Raw genomic sequence first — 22,859 nt, forward strand, 5'->3', positions numbered from 1 at the left:
CAATTTCAACTTTTTTCCATGAATTTCTGCAGTATCATTTTCTAAGTCCAATTTCATTTGTGCTGTCTTCATTGATTTTTTGCTGAATAAAAGGGGGACTATCACACTTGCTCTGTCACCTATATTGTTCATTGGAAATTTTACTTTCATCATTGATTTATACACATTACCATCACCAAACTTAAACGTTGTTTCACTTTCTTCCTCTTCTATTCTCACTTGTTCCTCATCTGATAAAGACTGTATGTATGCTTTTAACCAATCACTACCACACATTGTAGAACTGCAGACTGTGTCCAGGATAGCTTAATTAACAGAGTTTGCCATCAACACTGACAGCATTTTAGGATTTTCAGTAATAGAATATAACTTTTCCTCTTTTACACACATCTTTTGGACATGCTGGAGATAGATGGTATGCTGATCCACACACGTAACATTTCCTAACCTTACCATATATGTCAACTGAGTTTCTCTGCCTATTTGTTTCACTTCTGTTTGCTATACTTCCTCTTCCTCTACCTGTAAATCTTTCATGTCCTCTTCCATGTGCAATGACATTTGCCTCCTCCGTGCTAAGTACTAGTTCAGATTGTATTACCACAGCAGGGGTCTCACTCACTCCTATTTGACACTGCACCCAATGATAATACTTCTTGACTTCCAAAAAATTTCCTAAGGGCTTGCTGGATGGAATCAAACATTTTATCTGTTTCACTGAAGGACACTGCTGTCAACACTATTTGTTTGTCTTTAACCTCTAGCCCTGCACTGCCTAGCAGCTTAAGTGCTAAAATACATTTTGGTATACTTACTTTGTACCTTTCCAGAACTGCACTTCTCTTCACAAATTCCAAAATGCACTTCTCCATTGTATGCTCATTTTCCGTTTTGTAGATGCCAGACCTTGTCCATGCCTTATACGCTGCTGACATCTCATTCTTCTTGTACCACTTGTCTAAGTGTGGCAGCAAAACTTTCATTCCATCTTCGACTGTCAACTCTTCAATATTCACTGCCTCAAAAATCTTGCTCCTTACCTCGCTTCCTTCTGGGAATAACTGGGCAACAACCACAGCTTGTTTCTTTTTCTCAATACTTGTGACAAGCTGCTTTCAGTTCTTGTTTCCAGTAGACATAACCTTTATCAGCGCCAAACACTGGCAACACCAGCCGCCTGCCACGTTCACCAACGCTACCCGTTTCCATTGTCTTTTCTTGTAATTACTATTTAATCTCCTCTTTCCTGCCACAACCACGCTCTGCTACCATTTGTTGATTGTGTAGACCAGTGTGGCAGGAGAAATCAAAGGCAAACATAAAAAGCTGACTTTATTTACCTCAGAGATCCGATCTACCAAGTGCCTACATCGTGACCCTTAGCTCAGTCCGCCATCACAACATAAACATAAAAAACATAGCATACACAAATCAAAAGCGCGAAGTGCAACGTCATGCACAAGATTCTCAACAGAGTTAACACAAGTCACCTCCGCTAGTGCCGTGGAGTCAGTTCCACAGGCTGGATCAGGCTCTGTGCAAGAGAAGGTGAGTAAGCAAGCAGGTGCTACCTCACCCCCTGCCAGTGCTTGCCATAGTACATGGCCAGGTTCCCGTACAGGTGCAGCCGACTCACAAGTCCACGCACCTGGAGAAGCTTCGGGGATGTCCCCCACACAGTCTTCTCGTCTGGAGGCCATGGCCTTGAAGAAGACTGTTGCACGTAAGGTGGACAGCCCGAGCTCGCCTATCTGAGAGTGCACGGTTGCTCTCTCCGGGTCAGCCCTTGCTTGTGTTCGTGCTAATGGGTCTTCTCACCTGGCAACAGGTTCCGTGCACTTTCACATGAGGCTGTGCACTCTCCTCGGGACAGTAGTCCCCCATGTCCACATGATCAGGGTGGCTCTCCTAGACCCGTGCAGCCATCGTAACTGTGGGTTGGCGATTGCACACGGCTTTCCTCTCCTGCTGGGGCTTTGGCTTCCGACAGGACAGGGAAGAATGCTCTATCCCTCTCACCAGTCCCCTCAACCTCCTGGTGTTATACCGTGAGCTGTGAGTCGAGCAGAAGGGTTCATGATTGGGATGCATTGTCCCAACACAGCCCTACCACAAAGGCTTATGGTTTGGGTTCAGTCCTCGGATCGACTCGATCGTATGCCAAGTGGTCGAGCAGGGATCTGGGGGTTCTGCTGAGGCTCTCCCTTTTGAAGTGAGAGTAGACCGAGAGGACTGTGTCCTGGAACGACCCGAGGGTCCTCTCCCTCAGGACTCAGACAACCCCCAAGATACAGAGGACCTTTGCAGAGATTGTAGCGCTGATCCGTCAGCACAACTATCTCGGTGAAGGCACCATGGCCGGATCTGTGGATCGTCTGTCGTGCCTGGAAGCTTACTGGGGACTGAAGAAGGAACCCAAGGCTTTGGTAGGCTTGCCATGGTCCACTCATACTGGGGGGGTTTTGGAGCAGGTGAACTTTCTGGCTACTTCCTCCTCCTCTCCCTCAACAGAAGCGAAACTTCAAGCCCTCAGACAGGTCTTTGCCGACGAAACAGGTTGACCCGGACTTGGTCTGTCTAGGTCCAGGTCTGTTGCAGATTTTTCTGTGGAACGTATATACAATTATTTGTGGAAAATTTGCCTATTCACAGAATTTTTCATAGAGAAATATTCAGTAATTACTGTATTTTCATATAATTTTCATGACTAAATGCATTTTTTGTGATAAAACTATTAAAATACTCAGGTATTTAGAGGGGTTTTTTGGTGTTTGAAGTATCAAAATAGGCAGTTATAAGCATTTTTTAGAGGAGTGTATAGAAGTAATCCCTGCCCTCTCTCTAACAAGGGGAGAGAGGGCCCGACAATAAATTAAACCCATTGCTTATACACTGCTTTATTGTCTCCCGACATTTGATTCAACCTTAGCCCCTTTTCAAATGATGTTGCTTTCATTGCTTTCACACCCATTCATTCGAAAAGGCATAGATGTTTGACATTTGAACACGCAGTTTCCATACTCTTTTCAACATGTCAGAGGCATGGTCCTCTTCCTTGATCTACTTAACCAGAAAGAAGTCCCAGGTGTGGCGAGCTACCAGTCAGTTTAGAGACTCACTCAGATTCCTCCCACCAAGGAAGTAAGTCTTCCATCTGTAAAGACTGAGAGTTTGTATATTGTGTAGGAACAAATGACAAATTTTTACAGTAATTTGTATTTTTCCTAACTATATAAACCTGAGGTTTTCACAGTTAAATGCCCACCTCATGCCACCCCTCATTCTGATACCTGGACCGAAAGGCAAAGTGAATGCTTACTGGTGGGGTGGGCGGAATCCACCTTGTTTAAAAGTTAAACAGCCATTTCCAGCTGCACTGAAGCATATTCCATGTGTAAAGACCTCAGGTTTGTATATTTAGGAAAAATACAAATTATTAAAAAATTTGTCATCTTGAATTGTATTAGGGTATTGTAATGATGCATTACATTATCACTTGAACTCCTGAAGTTCCAGTTGCATAACATCTTCAAGGAGGCTGTTCCACAGTCCAGCGGTGTGAGGAATAAAGGACCTCTGAAACTGAGAAGTACGACAACGAGGCACATTTACTGCATATTGGTACTACTGTTCAGCGAAGCTGGTTGCTCTCGACAGATAAAGGGGATCAGGGATCAATTGTGAATGTGAAAGATCTCTGTTGAAATACAACTTATGAAAAAGTGACAAACAAGAGACCATCTGGCGATGGTCCAAGTCATAACTGCTAAAATTAGGAAACAGAAACCTACCACCAAGAACCACTCTCTAAAAGAGATAGATATCTGGCAGAAGCAGACATCCACACTGGAGAACAGTATTTTAGTAAAGAAAGGACAAATGACCTAAAAGAGGTTGCACTGATTTTATGAGGCCTTTCGAACAATACCTAACTTTCTTAGGGCATTTGCTGAAACTTTCATTGAATGTTTCTCAAAAGTGGGATCTACTTCTACACGTGATGTCTGAGGCAAAAATATTTAATCCTTTTCTGTACTTCAGAAACCCCAGGCAGCGAAGAAGGCAGTCGTAAAGGGTCCAGATGATAAGAGTGGCCCCCCATTTATAGTTCTAACCGGGAGTGCTAAATAAGAGGCCTGTAATGGAAACTACTCATTGATCTAACTAAAAAGCCACTTTAGATAACTTTAGGGAAAACAGGTTTATCAAAGAAAATTTTACAATGCTTTAGGACAAATCTCCCCTGTCAAAGAACAAAACTTGGAAGAACAAATAAGGACTTACATTCCCAATGTCCAGTGTTCTTCAGTGGAATTACAAAGGTCTCTGAACTTCTGAAGAGGTATAGCTCATGCTGAGAGGTCATAATTCTTCTAAAGGATACACTTCCTTTGTATTCTAGGGTTTGGTTCTCTTGCTTCTTTTGGTGGCACCATATTTTCTTAGGACTTTCGCCTGTCCTTGTCAGAATGATATAGTAATGGTAACTGGAGAGAAACGAAAATTGTGGTCTGAGTAGAAAAATGTTTAAGACCTTGATTGATAGTCTTTCTGGCAGATTCTCACTTCTCTGACTTTAAAGGACAATTTGTTTTTCATGATGATAGATGTCCTTGGTCACCCATCATCCATGGTGAGCCCTGGGCCCCGATTTTTTCAGGATTTTCTGTGTCTAATGCCAGTCCTCCCCTGAGATCTCTTGTATCGGTCCCTTTCCATATGGTAGAGAGGCAAAAAGCAAGCTCCCGGGCAAGTGAACAATAGGTTTGATGGTAGGGTTCCATCTGGATTCTGAAGTAACAGCTGTTTGGGCATTTCAAATGGTCAAGGGCACACTGCAGAGAACAGTGCACCGTTCAAAATACTGTAGCAAACTGCAATCGTTGGTGGATTTCTCAGTTGCTGCTGCAGTCCATTGTGAGAACTCATGTCACTGGCAAGAGGATAGTCTCCTATCCATGCTTAGACAGTTAGAGAGGACTTGCTCTTCTGTGGTCTCAACATAGTTACGATTCATTTCTGCATCTTTACTATTCCCACACGTCACAGGAATTCAGTAGGTGACCCTGGTGCTGCCTCCTGGTCCTCGTTGTCTTTTTGATTTGCTAGCTGGTGAAAGGTACTAGAGTTATATCCTTGACCTTTCTCTAATACCCTCCTGTTTACTGTATGTGATTTAGCAGATGTCGACAAACTCTTCAAGGTTTTGGTACCATTGCACTACCAGTCAAAGTACCTAAAGACAAGTTTGTATTCTTAAATGAACAAATTGCAATATTTTGAAATGAATTGCACTTGTTCTAGACATACAACCTCAAAGTCTTTCTTTTGTCATAATCCCACTTCTAACTAAACCCACAATCATCTGTGGAGTCAAAGGAAAAGTGAAGGTAGCAGCTAGGCAAGTGGGTGGTAGCAGTTATAAATGCCTGCTTAGGAAGCTTTAATGACAGAGTTAGCAGTCTTCAAGGTTATTTTTTTACTTAAGCTATCACTTCTGTTTGTGTTGCTTTTTCTGAAGCTTCAAATTTTCCATCTTCCTCCATCGATCCCTACCACTAAAAGATCGATGCTCTTTTCTGTTTTTCAAAGTAAGTTAAATATGGTATTAAATCTCCATAGAGTTTCCTCTTTAACGATTTTTCTCCGACGTTTGATATTTCATTTTCCTTACTAGCTATCTACCACTTGCCAGGACTCGCTACTGTCGCTCTTTCTCTCCAACAGAGAGGTTTGTAATCTCGCCTGTTAACCTTTCATTTCATACCACTCACTGGCATGCCCATCAATCACAAATAAAGCAATCACCTATATACCCTTAATTTCACCTTTACATAAAAAAATTACTTACGGGCTGCACCATGAGCAAGAGCCCGTGCTGGCATAAGGCCAGCTTAATCAACAACAACAACAACAATCAATAAACTAGCAGTTCTTGTCTACCTGCTCTTTCTTTCGCACCCTCTCACAATTACATTAATGCTCGCACATTGAGAAACATAAGAATGAATAAAAAATTATAAACATATGCATTATTATTGATATTTTGTGGTATTTGCAGTCATGTGTAGTATTATGTTAAGATGTCAGAGCACTGCAAGTCTCACAATGAATGTACAAACTGAATGTACATGCTTGGAATATTGTCCTATTCAGCCCAACAACCAGTATTAATGAAAACAATTCACGAATACTTCACAAGGCCTCCACAAGTCCATAAGAACTATGAGTATTCAGTAAACAAACTCCCCTAGCATCTTATGCTTTTCATCCTAAAAAATAGGCACTGCTTCTTTCCAGTATTAATAGCCTAAATACATGTGCTATGAATAAGTGCTGCATGAATGATAAGTACATATGAGGACAAATCATCAAAAAACATGTCTTCAAGATTATGTTTTTTGATGATTTGTCCTCATATGTACTTATCATTCATGTAGCACTTATTCATGGCACATGTATTTAGGCTATTAATACTGGAAAGAAGCAGTGCCTATTTTTTAGGATGAAAAGCATAAGATGCTAGGGGAGTTTGTTTACTGAATACTCATAGTTCTTATGGACTTGTGGAGGCCTTGTGCAGCATTTGTGAATTGTTTTCATTAATACTGGTTGTTGGGCTGAATAGGACAATATTCCAAGCATGTACATTCAGTTTGTACATTCCTTGTGAGACTTGCAGCGCTCTGACATCTTAACATAACACTACACATTACTGCAAATACCACAAAATATGAATAATTATGCATTTGTTTATAATTTTTTATTCATTCTTATGTTTCTCAATGTGCGAGCATTAATGTAATTGTGAGAGGGTGCGAAAGAAAGAGCAGTTAGACAAGGGCTGCTAGATTATTGATTGTTGTTGTTGTTGTTGATTAAGCTGGCCTTATGCCAGCACGGGCTCTTGCTTATGGAGCAGCCCGTAAGTAATTTTTCGATGTAAAGGTGAAATTAAGGAAAAGTAGGTGATTGTTTTATTTGTGATTGATGGGCATGCCAGTGAGTGGTATGAAATGAAAGGTTAACAGGCGAGGTTGCCAACCTCTTTGAGCCCTAAGGAACCCGTCAGTTGGAGAGAAAAAGCGACAGTAGCGAGTCCTGGCAAGTGGTAGATAGCCAGCAAGGAAAATGAAATATCAAACTTCTTCATCGTTTTTTTAACGTGCTTTTTTCCCATTTTTATAAAACGTCGGAGAAAAATCGGAACAAAGGAAACTCTATGGAGATTTAATACCATATTTAACTTACTTTGAAAAACTGAAAAAAGCATCGATCTTTTAGCGGTAGGGATCGATGGAGGAAGATGGAAAATTTGAAGCTTTAGAAAAAGGATTACAAACAGAAGTAATAGCTTAAGTGGTAGTTAGAGCGACAGTTGAAAAGTTTCGGTCGTTAGACGCGAGGCGGCCGAGAAAAGGAGAAAGGAAGGATTTTAGGGGGAGACAGGAGTTAGTAGACAATCAGTGGATTGACTACAATCAGAAAGATCGTCTTAGGAAATCGTCGGGAATAGAAATGCCTCATTGATTGTGGACTTCCTTCAGACAACGATTTAAATGTTTCCAATCGTGTTTTTCGTTTATAATGCCTCGCATTATAAGCGGTTTTGGTTAGGATGTCAAAAAGGATTGTTGTAGTTCAAAGCAACTTTGGTGTTTGTCCTTCCGGGTTGCCAAGCGATTCGATGACGGGGTGTGGAGTGGTTTTGACGAGGAAGGGGAAAGGTTTTGAGTTGATTGAGGAGTTGGGGGTGCTGGTTGCTCAGTTTGAGTTTCTTTTTCGTGACACAAAACGGGTTCAAGGTTTGAAGTGGGTTGGGGAGGAGGGGTTGGGGGTATTGGCTGCTCAGTCTGAGTCCCCTTCTCGTGACACAAAACAGGCGCTGCTTCTACCACTTGTTTGGTAGTTATAGGTCTTTGCTCGGGGGGCGTCGTTGGTCTGTGTGCCAGTGCTAGCGTAGGAGTTGGTCTTGATGGATTGGCTTTTGCTTTCAACTGTGCAATGCGGGATAGTTGTCGGGCACTGCAACGTTTGAACCATGCATGATGTTTTTCAGAACAGTTAGGGCACTTATGTGTCGTAGGTTCCCCTTTTTTCAACTTTTCCAGACACAGCTTTGTTTCATGCCTCCTGCTGCAGATGGCACAAATGGCAGTGCCTCTGCAACGGTCCTGGTGATGGCCGTAGCGTTGGCATTTGTAGCACCTGAGAGGCTTTTGGGTGAAATCCTCTGTGGGGAAGTATCCCCATGTCTTAAGCCATACTTGGCTCGGGACTGGTCCTTTGAAGGTGGTGAGAATCTTCCGTGAAGGTACTTTATCTCTGGTTAAGCACCTCTCAGCTTTCACAGTATGGGAGGAGCTCCAGAAGAGGACCCAGAGGGAGTTCTGTTGGGTAATTACAAATGATGGCCTTGTTCAGCTTCTCATATGGGTTCAGTAACTGAAAGTTTGTGCTGTCCTTCAGGAGGTCGATGTTGCTCGATCTTTTGGAGTAATAGTGAATTCTCCTCTGTGGTTGATGCCAGCGTTGTTTTGTTGAAGAGCCACTACTGCCGCGTACGAGATCCTTCCTTCAGCTGGAAGCACTCGAAATTTCGGTCATGGAGGGTACTCATTCGTGCCAGAGACTGGAGGGGGAGGGGGTAAATAGTGAGGGGGGTTGGGGTAGGAAGGAGGAGGTGGAGGACGAGGGTCCAAGGACGTCGGAGGACGAGGAGGAAGGGTTTACAAGGAAGAGGAGGAGGTGGAAGGCGAAGGGGAAGATGGGTGGGTGGATTGTTGAGGTGTTGCCTGGTCGATTCTGGCTCGAGCTCCGTCCGTGAAGTAACCAGAAGTCGGCGGTCGTTTCTTCTCATGTCGAGTCACGATATCCGATAGATTTCCACGAAGATAAACACTTCCAAACGTCGAGGATAATCCAAAGACAGCTGCTAAAGGCGAGTGATAAAGCCGTGAAACTGTCGAAACAGTATTGGGTTTAACACTTACCAGTGGGGGTCTTATGATTACATAAGATGTAGTTTATTGAGGAAGCGGCGTGCGGACGTCGGCGTACACGCGGACGTCAGCACAAAAATATACAAGTGACCCGAGGTCAAAACATTTCTCTACACAAAACAGGACAGGTACATAGTAGATTAGACACAAAATACTCTGGCACATACACTATGCATAAGGGCAAAAATGAATAGGTAATAAATGTACAATTACATAATGAGAATAAGGCTGAGTACCGCGACCTAGGGTCAGCTGTGAAGGCACCGTAGAAAACGGGAGGTTCTTCATAGAAAACCCGTTGAGCGGGGACTTTACATAATAATAAATGCATACCTTATGCTCGCATTTCCTGGACTGCATGTCCAATGGGGAAGCGCTTTATATCTTTGGTAAAGTCATGAAAACACATATTGCATCTTCAAAACCAGCTTTTTACCTTCACTCATCAACTGTTAATAAGATGTAATCTTGGAGGGTTGCTTTTAGCTTTCTGTAAAAGAAAACTATTGTGCCGGCTTCGTCTGTCCATCCGCACTTGATTCTGTCCGAACTTTTTTCTGTCCACTCTTTTTCTGTTCGCCCTCAGATCTTAGAAACCACTGAGGCTAGAGGGCTGCAAATTGGTATGTCGATCATCCACCCTCCAATCATCAAATATACCAAATTGCAGCCCTCTAGCCTCAGAAGTTTTTATTTTATTCAAGGTTAAAGTCAGCCATAATCGTGCTTCTGGCAACGATATAGGACAGGCCACCACCGGGCCGTGGTTAAAGTTTCATGCTCATACAGCATTATACCGAGACCACCGTAAGATAGATCTATTTTCGATGGCCTTGATTATACGCTGTGGTAGCTGTAGAGAAAACTATTGCGACGAAGAAACTTGGGCGCATCTTTTCCTCGTTTCCTAATGATCCTAAATCTGTCTTGTCAATATTAGATCTGTGAAGTTATAGTGATAAAATTTTTCCAACACTTTCAGTGCTTCTGTCAAGTTTTACTTTTATTTATTATTTATTTATTTTTCGGCAATGGTCCTTTCTAACGACACACTTTTCACCTAGACCCACACCTGTTATTATTATTATTATTATTATTATTATTATTATTATTATTATTATTATTATTATTATTATTATTATTAGACAAGCTGCATCCCTAGTTTGAGTAGCAAAATGCTGCAACTTCCAAATACCTCAGTGGAGAAAGTAGCTAGTACAGGAGAGGAATTGAGAAGTAAAGAATGAACAATGGAAGACAAATAACGAAGAAAAACAAGGTAGAGAACAAATAATAAGATAAATAAAGAAAAAGACAAATAACAAACTATGAAGAGACTCGTGTCAGCTTGCCCAACAAAATATCTGGACCAAGTTTGTTCTTCTGAAGTTACGAAGGGAATCAATTAGCAATTAGGAACTTAGTGAGAGCTGGTAATTTCTCTCTCTCTCTCTCTCTCTCTCTCTCTCTCTCTCTCTCTCTCTCTCTCTCTCTCTCTCTCTCTCTCTCTCTCTGTAGTCTTGCAGTGTACAGAGTGACCTGTGTTAGGTTCTTGAACTGGACGAGGATGAAAAACATGGGCATATTTCCAAAAATCTAATTATGTTTATGTTGATCCTACGTAGTGAATTTGGCATAAAGTCATGGGTCAAAGTTGGGGTTCAGAGAGAGAGAGAGAGAGAGAGAGAGAGAGAGAGAGAGAGAGAGAGAGAGAGAGAGAGAGAGAGAGAGCAGCGTGAGTGTTTATTACTCCATCAAAATATACAGGATACCATCAAAACAGGAGGCTCTCTTACTGAGGTAAGCCTTACTTCGCCGAAGTGATCCCATTAGGATGCTCGTAGGCCCCCCCTCTCTCTCTCTCTCTCTCTCTCTCTCTCTCTCTCTCTCTCTCTCTCTCTCTCAATACTATTTGCAAAATGCAAAGCAAAAATGGGAATGTTGTTCCGGCACTTCAAAACAAGAAAAGCCGAACACATGATTATGCTTTATAAAACGTATGTACGTAGTCCACTTGAATATTGCAATATGATATGGTACCCACATTACCAAAAGGATATTGTACAAACAGAGGGTGTACAAAGGTCCTTTACAGTTAGAATAGAAGAAGTTGAGGACCTTGACTACTGGGAAAGACTGCAATTCTTAAATTTATATAGTCTCGAAAGGAGAAGAGAACGCTACATGATAATCCAGGCATGGAAACAGATAGAAGGAATTACCGAAAACATCATGGAGCTAAAAATATCAGAAAGAGCAAGCAGAGGTAGATTAATAGTGCCCAAAACTATACCAGGAAAACTAAGGAAAGCACACAGGACATTAATCCACTACGCACCAACATCGATAATGCAGCGTCTATTCAATGCGTTACCAGCTCATCTGAGGAACATGTCAGGAATGAGCGAAGATGTGTTTAAGAATAAGCTCGACAAATATCTAAGCTGCATCCCAGACCATCTAAGATTGGAAGATGCAAAATATACCGGAAGATGCATTAGCAATTCTCTGGTAGACATCAGAGGTGCCTCACACTGGGGACCTGGGACAACCGCGAGAGAACGAACTGTAAGGAAACAATCTCTCTCTCTCTCTCTGCACCCTTTTAGCGTCAAGGGTTAAATTGAAATGTACAGCCAATGGCTTTTATGACCTTTCAGGGCGCCACTACACTCATCTGAATAGAAGTGGAGAGTAAGACTTCAGAAGGAACGCATTCAGAAATCCCGGTCTGCTGTTTGAGCGCTCCACGGTCGATGAGAAGCCTCCTTCACATCCAAATCTGAAGGAGCCAAAATAAACGAAACTGGAAAATAACAGATTAAATGCTCTTGCTCTCACGGGCATTTGCCCCGTCGACTGAATTCGAGGACGTCATGATTGTGGTCGCGTGAGTGTTGGTGTTTTAACGAAATTCCTCTGGAAAGAATTCGTGTTAGTCTGGATAAGTGAACTCATTCACAGATCAGCCCTTTTCTGGCAATTAGGTTTTGTTGCTTTTGGGGAAGTGCTGACGATTTGAGCAGCCAATTTATGATTACAGAATTGAAATGATAAATGAAGTTCTTTGCTTCATCGCTGCAATTTTTGAAACCGGAATAATTATTGTACTGATGACCCCGTTGGAGGGTATTGCCGTCAGTGCACCCCACGTGGTTCACTGTGGGCATTAAGAAGACTTCTTTGCAGGGTTCATTTCTGCCCATAGATTCAGTTCCTTTCATTCCTTTTACTGTACCTCTGTTTATATGCTTTTTCTTCCATTTTTACTTTCCACCCCCCTAACAATTGTTTCATAGTGCAACTGTGAAATCTTCCACCTTTTACACCTGTAAAACCTTTCTACCCAATTTCCCTTTCAGTGCTGAATGACCTTCGGCCGAAATTTCATATTCCATTTCATTCCATGAAACTGATGATAAGTGTTATGCATTCGTTGGTTCGACCTCATTTGTTTCCTGTTTCATCCCTTGTCGAAGGAAGTGTGATCATTTCAGTAAAAACAAACATATTGGGAGTCATTTTGGAAGGAGACTTCGTGATTAAATAGGAGAGCTATTTACGACAGACAGGTTTTTGAGAGAAACGGGTCAATCCAGATCGCATCTTGTCCCAGGGATATTATAGATTGTTAATCCTCTTCCAGATTGTGTTCCATGAAAGTCTCATTTACTGGACCAGGCTTCATGACTCCTGGAACATGTTCCTGTTATTGCTCATCTTCATTACTCCAGACCTAGACACTTCAGTCTTCAGTCAGGAAATATTAAGCAGTCTGATCTTCTTCTAGTTTAATAAACAGGTAATACAGATTTTATCAATAATAAAGGAAGTCTGGTACTGATATTGAGGGTCTGTTGATGCTCGACCCCTCTTGGCAACGTTTGGAGTGACACATTACATTCATCCCAGTAGGGAAGTAGTGCTGTCATTGTACCTTAGGCGGTGCACTGTAGGCATTACTTTAGGTTCTTTGGAGTGTCCTTCCGACCCCTAGCTGCAACCCCTTTCATTCCCTCTATTGTACCTCCGTTCACATTGCTTTTCTTCCATCTTGCTTTCCACCCAGTTATTTTCATAGTGCAACTGTGAGGTTTTCCTCCTGTTACACTTGGAAAACCTTCTACATTCTCAGCGTCCCCTTCAGCGTTGAATTGAGGCCTTTGGTCTGAATTTTATATTCCATTTCATTCCACGGTATCATCGTTGTATCTCCTTTTACCGTCATATAAACCCTCATATATTTGGGGGTTTTGTCGTTTTCTGGCAAACTTTCAAGACGTCCGCAGATTGTCAAGGGCTAGTATGAAACCCCACAGGGAGTAATGCCCGAAGTGCCCCTCACGTGGTGCATCGTAGGCGCAATTAAGGGCGTCTGCAGCATCCCTTCGGTCCTTCAGAATCTGCACCATGTGTTAGAATGTTACTCTTTAGCCCTTTACTTCACTTCCATTCCGGATTCCTTGCTGTCCAACCTCCAAATGACTTTGTAAAGTCCCCTCTAAGCGGGATTTCTATGGTGAACCACCCGTTTTCGTCGATAACCCTCCTAGGAGATGGGGGTAAGCAAAATTAGCCATACTTTTCCTGTGTAAATATGTATCTATTAATGATTCATTTGAATCTGTTTTCTTTGCACATGTGTTAGAATGTTGTTATGTCAGTTCTTTCCACTGGCACACGATCTCTTCGAACAAATGTGCTATCATTATTGCATTTCTCCCGAAGGGGATGAAATCAGAGAGCAGCTCCGCCACAAGTACTCTAATAGTCGCTTATCATTTGATTAGCAACTCTTCTGTTTCTACCACTTAAAGCCTTCCTTTCCCCTTTTTCGGCCGCCTGTCGTCTAACGACCGAAATTTTTCAACTATCGTTCTAACTACCACTTAAGCTATTACTTCTGTTTGTGCTGCTTTTTCTAATGCTTAAAATTCTTCTTTTCCTCCATCGATCCCTACCACTAAAAGATCGGTGCTTTGTTTCCCCGTTTTTCAAAGTAAGTTAAATATGGTATTAAAACGCCATAGATTTTCCTTTTTTCCGATTTTTCTCCGACGATGAATATTTCATTTTCCTTACTGGCTATCTACCACTTGCCAGGACTCGCTACTTTCGCTCTTTCTCCCCAACCGACGGGTTCCTTAGGGCTCAAAGAGGTTGGCAACCTCGCCTGCTAACCTTTCATTTCATACCACTCACTGGTATGCCCATCGATCACGAATAAAGCAACCACCTACATATCCTTAATTTCACCTTTACATAAAAAAATGACTTACGGGCTGCTCCATGAGCAAGAGCCCGTGCTGGCACAAGGCCAGCTTAATCATCAACAACAAAAACATGAATAAACTAGCAGTACTCGTTCTCCCGCTCATTATTCAGCCCCTCTTACAACTTCGTAGTGGCGCTGTGAGGCTTCCTCCCGGGTCTTCCATTAGCCCCTCGTGTGTCATCTCTTTCGTTTTCTGGGTCTCTGCGTCTTGCTGTCCAGCCACTCCAACTCCGTCTTTTCAGTCTCAAGCGCTGGATAGCCGAAAGTGACCGAGTTTCATAAATCAAACAGTTACTCTCTGTGTTGTTTTTCGACAGGATTAAAGTAGCAAGAAATATTGAACGTGGTGAAGGTCACATCACAGTTACCAACCACAATTGATCCCTGATCCTGTTTTCATGCCGCCGAGAGCGACAGACAGGATTCGCTAACAGCAGAAGCACCAACAGGCAGTGAATGTTTAGCCTCGCTGTCGAACTTCTCGGTTGCAGAAGTTCTTCGTTCCTCACACCGTTGGACTGTGGAACAGCCTCCCAGAGGATGTTGTGTAATTGAAATCTCAAAAGTTCAAAAGAATATGCAGTGCATTACTACCCTAAAGCAATTCTCCTTGTTTTCTGTTATTTGGTGACATTTTTATCTATTTATTTATTTTGTTAATTTTTTTCTTTAGTAATGACTGATCTCTGCTTTCTGTATTTCCTATTACCTTCTGTTACTCCTTTCAAATGAGCGCCATATTCTTTGGAAGCTTGAATTTCAAGTCAGTGGCCCCTTTGGTGGGATTGTTCCATATGAATAGGGTTAATCTTCTGAATAATAATAATAATAATAATAATAATAATAATAATAATAATAATAATAATTATTATTATTATTATTATTATTATTATTATTATTATTATTATTATTATTATTATTATTATTATTATTATTAAAGTGCTCGTAGAGATTCATCATGAGGGAATTAGCGAGCGGTGCAGAATTCAGTCTCCCGCTTATGAACAAACCTTATTTTCACTTTGAAGTTATTTTAATGAATTCCTCCTTTTAAGTGGTGCGTGACCACCTGATAATAATATGAATGAAAGACTGGATGAGATTTTTTTCTATGCATAAATTTCCTCTTTCATTAAAGGCAAATCTCTCTTAATGACAGTCAGGTGATGAATGTCTGGAGGTGCTCTGTGATGATACCTGTTCTAATTAAACTAACTTTATTATATATATATATATATATATATATATATATATATATATATATATATATATATATATAATTTATATATAATCTGCTAGCCACTTATTACCTGATATGCAGCAGGATGCGATACCCAGGATGCAGATTCGAATCTTGTAAGGACATCAGAATTACTTCATATTCTTCCATTTGGATCTAAGGCTTTTTAGCGGCAATCATATCCACAAAGTGTGATGGATTCCAGAAGTTAGGAGGGCATTACTATCATTACACATACGCGCACATATATTTACAACTTCTCGCTGCTGGGAGAAAGGGTGCTGGTGACTGGTACAATACATGTACATACGCTACCGGGGTCTAAGCGATGACAGGCAGGTCTAGCCCAAAGCCAAATCAAAGTCCTTCAAAAGAAGGCAGGGTGCTTACCCCATACAAATGGGGGAAAAAGCACGTTAAAAGAAGAAGAATATGTGTGTGTGTGTGTGTGTGTGTGTGTGTGTGTGGCAAACGCAGCACTACCCACCGCATAACCTCCCGCGGCTATTGGATTTTTCCTTAGGCCTAACCCACTTTTGATGTCCAATTTTTCCTGCTGTTCCTTTTAGCTCCTGGGCCCTTCCAGGGAAACTTTATTTAGGAAAACAGAAGGTTAAGGTGAAGGTTGTAGGAAAGTGAAGAAAAGCTTCGTTTCAAATGGCCCAGGGTACACTGTGGGTGCTGGACTCCCTTTGACAAGAGCCTCCCAGGGGACCTCGGTGACTCCTGGAAACGTCAGTTCATTTTAATGCTTTCATTTGCTTCTGTGCTTTCACCCTTGCAGGTTGTGGCCGCTCCTTAAAAATGCTTGTTCTGGGTTTGGGTTCCTGCTTCTGGTCAGCCTGGGTCACTAAATGAAATAAAATAAAAACAGATAGTAAAATGCTGAAAAGGTAACAAAACAAAAATGAAAAATAAAAATTTTAAATCAAAGGCGAGGAATTAGAATAATTAAATGGAAAAAATAAAAATAGAAATATTAAAAATAAATGTGAAATAAAATTTAAAAACAATGAAATAAAAATATTTCTATAACAATAATGCAAATACAAATAATAAAAAAGATAAAAAATATTAAAATGAGAAAATAATCAAAATAGAATTTAAAAAAGAATGTAACGTTAAAGGTAGCTCATTTAGAAGAGAGGCGACGTCAGGAAATGCCACAGAGATTTGAAGGCACTGCAGTGGGCCATTGGCTAGGGACGTTGATGTATAATTCCCTTTTGGAGTTAGTTACTTCTAAGACAAAGATGTCGCGATACTGATAAGTCATTTGTGGCTGCATATTAATATCTGAGAGTGTGAAAAGTTCAGAACGTGAACTCGACAGGAAGGGAAGAGAAGGCGAGGTGGAAGTCGTTACTTTCCTTTCCTTTTCTCTTCCTGAGATTTTATGGCCAAACTTTCATCGAACCCAATGAATATCTTAACTGTTATAGGATTTCAATGTTTTTAGGAAATTATTTTCTGATTTAGTGAGTGATATAGTCTTTCGTTGGGGATTTTAACGGCCCATTATCCAAAGCCCTGGGGATTTTAACGGCCTACTATCCAAAGCCCCCCCCCCTTCCCCTGGATAAGAGAGAGAGAGAGAGGGCTAGCAAACGCTTCCCATTAAACCATGTAACGAACGGAAGTAGGCCTAATCCACCGACCATAGAATGATCTTGTACGTTGTTTATGGGAATGATTCTTGAAAATTTTAAAAGGAACATAATATATCTGTTGCTGATTTTAATTTAAGCATTTGCAGTGGATATGAAACTTCCATATTTAAAACACTAATAACTAATAATAGGAGTGGAACACACTAGAAGCACATTCGTGGTGGAGTAGCACTCGTCCATTCCTCTGACTCTGCCAGACTACCGAACTATCCTGTCTGTTCTCAGCTCAATTGTATGTGTGTGTGGAATAGCATGTGTGTGTGTGTGTGTGTGGAACATTATGTGTGCATCTATATATTAATTTAAACACAAAGAACAAATAAATTTCGGTTTACAGATACGGGTATTATTGTAAAAGCTATTCATATAACGACAAATGTGCGCAGGAAACTAGAAAACTATTAGAGAGGGCTCGCGGCTGGCAATGGAAATGATTTAGTTATGATCTCAAAAATTCACTTATCACCCAAAAGACAGCCAAAATGAAAGAATATACTGCATCTGCGTCGTAATCCTTTCACTCTGCCGCCCCCCTCCCACCAACCCCTCCCACAGACAGCATTTTGCTTAAGCCCTTATCGCCATGTTCATCCGCTGTAGATTAATCTAGACTCTAATTCATTCTTTATCCTATCCTACCGAAAGTTTCATTGAGGGCACCATTACAGTATCTATAAAACCCAAGATTTATATTCGGACCTGCCCCCTTATCAGGAGCCATTACAAAAAGCAATGGCGTCATTTGGCCATAACCAACCTTCCATGATTAATTGAAATTCGCCTCCCATATTCAAGCTTTAGGGGAAATCTGTGCACTGACAAACATACAGACAGCCAGTGACACAAGCAAACAAACACTGGGGAACAGAAGTACCTTCCAGAGTCAAGCTTTAGAGGAAATCTGTGCACAGACAAACATACAGACAGCCAGTGGCACAATCAAACAAACACTGGGGAACAGAAGTACCTGCCAGAGTCAAACTTTATAGAGGAAATCTGTGCACAGACAAACATACAGACAGCCAGTGACACAAGCAAACAAACACTGGGGAACAGAAGTACCTTCCAGAGTCAAGCTTTAGAGGAAATCTGTGCTCAGAAAAACATACAGACAGCCAGTGAAACAAGCAAACAAACACTGGGGGACAGAAGCACCTTCCAGAGTCAAGCTTTAGAGGAAATCTGTGCTCAGACAAACATACAGACAGCCAGTGACACAAGCAAACAAACACTGGGAACAGAAGTACCTTCCAGAGTCAAACTTTAGAGGAAATCTGTGCACAGACAAACATACAGACAGCCAGTGACACAAGCAAACAAACACTGGGAACAGAAGTACCAGTGACACAAGCAAACAAACAGAGTCAAACTTTAGAGGAAATCTGTGCTCAGACAAACATACAGACAGCCAGTGACACATGCAAACAAACACTGGGGAACAGAAGTACCTGCCAGAGTCAAGCTTTAGAGGAAATCTGTGCACAGACAAACATACAGACAGCCAGTGACACAAGCAAACAAACACTGGGGAACAGAAGTACCTTCCAGAGTCAAAGCTTTAGAGGAAATCTGTGCTCAGACAAACATACAGACAGCCAGTGACACAAGCAAACAAACACTGGGGAACAGAAGTACCTTCCAGAGTCAAGCTTTAGAGGAAATCTGTGCTCAGACAAACATACAGACAGCCAGTGACACAAGCAAACAAACACTGGGGAACAGAAGTACCTGCCAGAGTCAAGCTTTAGAGGAAATCTGTGCTCAGACAAACATACAGACAGCCAGTGACACAAGCAAACAAACACTGGGGAACAGAAGTACCTTCCAGAGTCAAGTGCTGGACAAACATTTAGACACAAGCAAACAAACAGGAAATCTGTGACAAACAGACAAACATACAGACAGCCAGTGACACAAGCAAACAAACACTGGGGAACAGAAGTACCTTCCAGAGTCAAGCTTTAGAGGAAATCTGTGCTCAGACAAACATACAGACAGCCAGTGACACAAGCTTTAGAGAAATCTGTGCTCAGACAAAACAAACACTGGGGAACAGAAGTACCTTCCAGAATCAAGCTTTAGAGGAAATCTGTGCACAGACAAACATACAGACAGCCAGTGACACAAGCAAACAAACACTGGGGAACCTTCAGAAGTACCTACAGACACACCAGTGACCAGAGTCAAACTTTAGAGGAAATCTGTGCACAGACAAACATACAGACAGCCAGTGACACAAGCAAACAAACACTGGGGAACAGAAGTACCTGCCAGAGTCAAACTTTAGAGGAAATCTGTGCACAGACAAACATACAGACAGCCAGTGACACAAGCAAACAAACACTGGGGAACAGAAGTACCTTCCAGAGTCAAGCTTTAGAAAGGACAAAATCTGTGCAAACAGACAAACATACAAAGACAGCCAGTGACACAAGCAAACAAACACTGGGGAACAGAAGTACCTTCCAGAGTCAAGCTTTAGAGGAAATCTGTGCTCAGACAAACATACAACAGCCAGTGACACAAGCAAACAAACACTGGGAACAGAAGTACCTTCCAGAGTCAAGCTTTAGAGGAAATCTGTGCTCAGACAAACATACAGACAGCCAGTGACACAAGCAAACAAACACTGGGGAACACAAGTACCTTCCAGAGTCAAGCTTTAGAGGAAATCTGTGCACAGACAAACATACAGACAGCCAGTGAAGTACCTTTAGAGGAAATCTGTGCACAGACAAACATACAGACAGCCAGTGACACAAGCAAACAAACACTGGGAACACCTTCAGAGTCAAACAGAAATCTGTGCTACAAACATACAGACAGAGTCAAACTTTAGAGGAAATCTGTGCACAGACAAACATACAGACAGCCAGTGACACAAACAAACAAACACTGGGGAACAGAAGTAGACAGCCTTCCAGAGTCAAACTTTAGAGGAAATCTGTGCACAGACAAACATACAGACAGCCAGTGACACAAGCAAACAAACACTGGGAAGTACCTTCCAGAGTCAAGCTTTAGAGGAAATCTGTGCTCAGACAAACATACAGACAGCCAGTGACACAAGCAAACAAAACTGGGAACAGAAGTACCTTCCAGAGTCAAGCTTAGAGAAAGAACAAATACAGACAGCCAGTGGAAATCTGCTTTGCACAGACAAACATACAGACAGCCAGTGACACAAGCAAACAAACAAACACTGGTGAGAAGCCAGAAGTACCTTCCAGAGTCAAGCTTTAGAGGAAATCTGTGCTCAGACAAACATACAGACAGCCAGTGACACAAGCAAACAAACACTGGGGAACAGAAGTACCTGCCAGAGTCAAACTTTAGAGGAAATCTGTGCACAGACAAACATACAGACAGCCAGTGACACAAGCAAACAAACACTGGGGAACAGAAGTACCTGCCAGAGTCAAACTTTAGAGGAAATCTGTGACAAACACAGACAAACATACAGACAGCCAGTGACACAAGCAAACAAACACTGGGGAACAGAAGTACCTGCCAGAGTCAAACTTTAGAGGAAATCTGTGCACAGACAAACATACAGACAGCCAGTGACACAAGCAAACAAACACTGGGAACAGAAGTACCTTCCAGAGTCAAGCTTTAGAGGAAATCTGTGCTCAGACAAACATACAGACAGCCAGTGACACAAGCAAACAAACACTGGGGAACAGAAGTACCTTCCAGAGTCAAGCTTTAGAGGAAATCTGTGCACAGACAAACATACAGACAGCCAGTGACACAAGCAAACAAACACTGGGAAACAGAAGTACCTGCCAGAGTCAAACTTTAGAGGAAATCTGTGCACAGACAAACATACAGACAGCCAGTGACACAAGTAAACAAACACTGGGGAACAGAAGTACCTGCCAGAGTCAAACTTTAGAGGAAATCTGTGCACAGACAAACATACAGACAGCCAGTGACACAAGCAATCAAACACTGGGGAACAGAAGTACCTTCCAGAGTCAAGCTTTAGAGGAAATCTGTGCACAGACAAACATACAGACAGCCAGTGACACAAGCAAACAAACACTGGGAACAGAAGTACCTGCCAGAGTCAAACTTTAGAGGAAATCTGTGCACAGACAAACATACAGACAGCCAGTGACACAAGCAAACAAACACTGGGGAACAGAAGTACCTTCCAGAGTCAAGCTTTAGAGGAAATCTGTGCACAGACAAACATACAGACAGCCAGTGACACAAGCAAACAAACACTGGGGAACAGAAGTACCTGCCAGAGTCAAACTTTAGAGGAAATCTGTGCACAGACAAACATACAGACAGCCAGTGACATGCAAACAAACACTGGGGAACAGAAGTACCTTCTGAGAGTCAAGCTTTAGAGGAAATCTGTGCACAGACAAACATACAGACAGCCAGTGACACAAGCAAACAAACACTGGGGAACAGAAGTACCTTCCAGAGTCAAACTTTAGAGGAAATCTGTGCACAGACAAACATACAGACAGCCAGTGACACAAGCAAACAAACACTGTGGAACAGAAGTACCTGCCAGAGTCAAACTTTTAGAGGAAATCTGTGCACAGACAAACATACAGACAGCCAGTGACACAAGCAAACAAACACTGGGGAACAGAAGTACCTTCCAGAGTCAGGCTTTAGAGGAAATCTGTGCACAGACAAACATACAGACAGCCAGTGACACAAGCAAACAAACACTGGGGAACAGAAGTACCTGCCAGAGTCAAACTTTAGAGGAAATCTGTGCACAGACAAACATACAGACAGCCAGTGACACAAGCAAACAAACACTGGGGAACAGAAGTACCTGCCAGAGTCAAACTTTAGAGGAAATCTGTGCACAGACAAACATACAGACAGCCAGTGACACAAGCAAACAAACACTGGGGAACAGAAGTACCTTCCAGAGTCAAGCTTTAGAGGAAATCTGTGCACAGACAAACATACAGACAGCCAGTGACACAAGCAAACAACACTGGGGAACAGAAGTACCTTCCAGAGTCAAGCTTTAGAGGAAATTTGTGCTCAGACAAACATACAGACAGCCAGTGACACAAGCAAACAAACACTGGGGAACAGAAGTACCTACCAGAGTCAAGCTTTAGAGGAAATCTGTGCACAGACAAACATACAGACAGCCAGTGACACAAGCAAACAAACACTGGGGAACAGAAGTACCTGCCAGAGTCAAGCTTTAGAGGAAATCTGTGCACAGACAAACATACAGACAGCCAGTGACACAAGCAAACAAACACTGGGGAACAGAAGTACCTTCCAGAGTCAAGCTTTAGAGGAAATCTGTGCTCAGACAAACATACAGACAGCCAGTGACACAAGCAAACAAACACTGGGGAACAGAAGTACCTTCCAGAGTCAAGCTTTAGAGGAAATCTGTGCTCAGACAAACATACAGACAGCCAGTGACACAAGCAAACAAACACTGGGGAACAGAAGTACCTTCCAGAGTCAAGCTTTAGAGGAAATGTGCTCAGACAAACATACAGACAGCCAGTGACACAAGCAAACAAACACTGGTGAACAGAAGTATCTGTGCACAGACTTCCAGAGTCAAGCTTTAGAGGAAATCTGTGCTCAGACAAACATACAGACAGCCAGTGACACAAGCAAACAAACACTGGGGAACAGAAGTACCTGCCAGAGTCAAGCTTTAG

General features: G+C 42.0%; 1 protein-coding gene across 1 annotated transcript in view; it reads left to right on the plus strand.

Moving 5' to 3' along the window:
* The first annotated feature begins 7,296 nt into the window (after positions 1 to 7,296).
* LOC136852855 (serine-rich adhesin for platelets-like) overlaps positions 7,297 to 22,859 on the plus strand; it is a 15,937-nt gene continuing 374 nt past the window's right edge. Inside the window, exons 1-7 of the mRNA XM_067127761.1 lie at positions 7,297 to 7,347; positions 8,112 to 8,308; positions 18,673 to 19,065; positions 19,287 to 19,796; positions 21,659 to 22,175; positions 22,310 to 22,607; positions 22,746 to 22,859. The exon at positions 22,746 to 22,859 is cut by the window's right edge and continues 374 nt beyond it. Coding sequence (XP_066983862.1) covers positions 7,297 to 7,347; positions 8,112 to 8,308; positions 18,673 to 19,065; positions 19,287 to 19,796; positions 21,659 to 22,175; positions 22,310 to 22,607; positions 22,746 to 22,859 — 2,080 coding nt within the window. The remainder of the gene's footprint in view (positions 7,348 to 8,111; positions 8,309 to 18,672; positions 19,066 to 19,286; positions 19,797 to 21,658; positions 22,176 to 22,309; positions 22,608 to 22,745) is intronic.

This window comes from Macrobrachium rosenbergii, chromosome 26 (genome assembly GCF_040412425.1).
Source record: "Macrobrachium rosenbergii isolate ZJJX-2024 chromosome 26, ASM4041242v1, whole genome shotgun sequence".
Taxonomy (NCBI): Eukaryota; Metazoa; Arthropoda; class Malacostraca; order Decapoda; family Palaemonidae; genus Macrobrachium; species Macrobrachium rosenbergii.